This window comes from Frankliniella occidentalis, unplaced genomic scaffold (genome assembly GCF_000697945.3).
Source record: "Frankliniella occidentalis isolate FOCC.00 unplaced genomic scaffold, Focc_3.1 Scaffold33, whole genome shotgun sequence".
NCBI lineage: Eukaryota > Metazoa > Arthropoda > Insecta > Thysanoptera > Thripidae > Frankliniella > Frankliniella occidentalis.
The window spans coordinates 1,771,625-1,774,701 of record NW_026267163.1 but is presented as its reverse complement, the minus strand read 5'-3'; the positions used below and the strand labels follow the sequence as shown (position 1 = coordinate 1,774,701).

The following is a 3,077-nucleotide window of genomic DNA, read 5'->3' as shown; positions in this document are numbered from 1 at the left end:
CCCCCCCCCCAACCTTACCCCTCTCACACTACCGCTGCAGCTCTATGACACTCCCCTTCTACTATGCTTCTATGCCTTCTGCTGCTGCTTCCCCCAGTCAGAAAAAGGAAAAGTAAACGAGTTGGCGGGAACAACGGCAAAAAGACAAAAGGAAAAGAGAACAGCGAGAATGAGAAAGAGAAAGGCGGTGTTGTAAGGGGCGGTTGCGGGGGGAAGGAGGCCGCGGAGAGAGAAAGGAGGCCGAAAAATAAAAGATCCGCACTGAGCAGCGCAGCAGCCACCTCGCAAGCAGCGCGGCGCGCAAGTGCTGGAAATTGGCACACACTTGTGGGCCAAAGTGGCAAATTTGCTTGGCGCATGATGTGGCTGGCTGGAGAGGTGCAGAGGGAACGGGGAAGGGTGCGCCTGAGAGCCCCACTACACCACGCTTCTCTCTCTCTCTCTCTCTCTCTCTCTCTCTCTCTCTCTCTCTCTCCTTATTCTCTCTGTCACACACACAGTTCAAGCTCTCGCAGCGCTACAAGAACGAAAGTAATTTTTAAAAAACCGAAAGAGCACAACGGCTTACTTACTTCTCTACCCACTTACTCATCTCGTACAACAGATGCAAAGCAAAGGCCCCGCCAATCCTCCCTTCCCCTTCCTCTCTTACTCACTAACACCCTAGCGTCTCACATTCCCCACAGCACCTTCTTTTCCTCCAACAGACGACAACAAAGGGAGTAAAAGAGAAGCCGCGAAAGAGAAGTTTTGTACCCAACAACCCCCAACCAAGAAAAGTATACATTACTGAGGGATCGACGAGGATCGACCTTGTCGGATGAAAAAAAAAATACTGCAAAATAAAAAACCAGCAAAAAACAAAACATAACTGGGATTCAGTAGTCCGAGCTACCCGTAACTACACCAAAACACAGCGGCAGAGGCCAGCAGGGCAGAGGTAACACCGCTTATTGGCAGCACAGCGCAGAGGCGGCAGCGGCCGACAGCTGGCATGAAACTCATAACACAAAGAGGCCGTGCCATCCCCGCTCCGCTGGCTCCGCTTGGCCTCGGCCTCAACCACCAGCAGAGCTAGAGGCCATAACCCGGCCTCATAAGCCCGCCATCAATAACCCTATTTCCACAACTTCCTGCCTCTGCTCCGCGCGCTCCCCGTTCCTCTCTCTCGCTCTCTCTGTCTCACTCGCTCTCTCCCTCGCTCTCTATCTCTCTCCTCTTTTCTGGTGGATTCCCTCACAGTCCCCAGCGCCCAAACACACACTCTCACACACAGACACACGAACTGGCTCGCACACACACCCAACCCACAGTGCACACACACACACACACAGACACAGACACAACGGCCTTCTCTAATTTCATCTAAGCCTGCCCCTGCACCCCCCTCCCCCTTCCCCATCAACGTCCGAGGTAAAGATGAGTTGTTTCTCTGCCGGACACGGTCAGTGTGCGATATGAAGACCACACAGGGGAAGAGAAAAACTATAAGAGAACCCGGAGAACAGAAATATCGGGCCTGCAGGTGCAGAGGTGCTTGACAGGGTGCTTGATGATGTGCTGCACAACTCACCTTGCCGACGCCGGTCACCTCGCGGGTGCCGAGCCTACGGAGCAGCGCGGGCGGCGCGGGGGGCGGGCAAGCGCGCAGCACGGCCGAGAACCCCGTCCGCCCCACCACGTCATCGTCGACCCCACCGCCGCCGCCGCCACCCCCGGCCGCCGGCGAGCAGGCCGCCGACGATGCCGCCCCGGAGGCCGCCGCGGCCGCAGCCTCGGCGCCGGCCGCGCCGCCCCCGCCGGAGCCCATGCGCCGACGGTGCGGGGAGCCCGGCAGCTGTTGGAGCTTCTGCGTCGCCCTGGAAGCAAACGGAGACAGAGGGATCATTAGAAAGAGAACCAAACAGAAAGCACACACGGTATGGAATATGACGAACCGCGGAGAGTAAATACGAAACAAAAGTAACACAGTGGGAGAACAGAAAAAAATAATAAAAATACGAGTACTAAAAGTCCTCTGCAGCGCTGTTTGCCTTGCCGCCGGCTCAACAAGACCCCCGCCGCCGCCGGGGTGGCGCACGCAGCAGGGTCACCGCCCGCCGCCATTAGAGTTATGGGCCGCGGCGGGGCAGTTCAGTTCGAACGGGTAATTAACCGCGCCGCGAACCGCGAACCGCAGCGCTCCGTGTGGCGCAGCGCCCGACAGAACTGTCACGCACAACAACGTGACATGTGTTGTTTCCGAGGGTAGTTTTCAAAGTGTCACGATCCTTCAACAGCTCAAAAATAATTTCAAGTGCATTTTTGTTTTGGTACGATGGCAGAATATATATTTATTGTTAGGTCCGCATAGGGGGGCTAGGGGGAAGGCAGGGGGCAGCAGCCAAGCAGCAGCAGCAGAGGCACAGAGCCGGGGCCCCATCAAATATTAAACCCTCGAACACAGCGGAACGCGCGAGCGAGCGAGCGGGGCGGCGCTCTGACCTCAAGTACACCGTAATAAAAAGTTTTTGGGTGGGGGGGGGGCGTTCACATGTGTATAGTACGCATCGCTTGGCGCCCCAACTCCAGCGCACCATGAGCGCGCACGCATGCCTGCGCGCCGCGGAGGGTATACAGAGAGAGAGGGTAACGGAACGGTACTGTGCTGTACAACAGACATTCCGCTGCTGCTCAACTACTGTGCCAAAAGCCCACTCCACCCGCGCCGGCCTCGACCGGCACACGGGGCAGCGAGTCTGTCTGTCTGTCTGTCAGTCTGTCTGTCTCTCCTTCTCTCCAACTCTCTGTCTCTCTCTCTCGGTGCAGCGAGGCGCGCTCTAGCGCCATTGTCAGGGTGGACTGAGCAGCAGCAAGCAGCGCGCTGCGTGCCCCTCCCCGCCCCGCCGCGCCCGAGGTACTAATTGTTCTCCGCACTACGCCACGCCACGCCACGCCTCGCCAGCCGGCCAGCCCCCACACTACCGCAGTGAGTTGTGAGTTGTGGACCACAAGTAGCGGTGCAATAACTTCAGCAGGTGCGCCAGGCGCTCATATTTCCTGATCCCAGTGACACACATTCTACCCCCCCCCCCCCC

The 3,077-nt window shown here is 57.8% G+C and overlaps 1 protein-coding gene across 2 annotated transcripts in view; it reads right to left on the bottom strand.

Moving 5' to 3' along the window:
• The window catches only part of LOC113212278 (pneumococcal serine-rich repeat protein), a 154,779-nt gene that overhangs the window by 36,762 nt on the left and 114,940 nt on the right, over window positions 1-3,077 (bottom strand). For both annotated transcript variants that reach the window (XM_052265958.1, XM_052265959.1), the window contains one exon: window positions 1,574-1,859. In XM_052265958.1, the coding sequence (XP_052121918.1) occupies window positions 1,574-1,859 (286 nt within the window). The remainder of the gene's footprint in view (window positions 1-1,573; window positions 1,860-3,077) is intronic.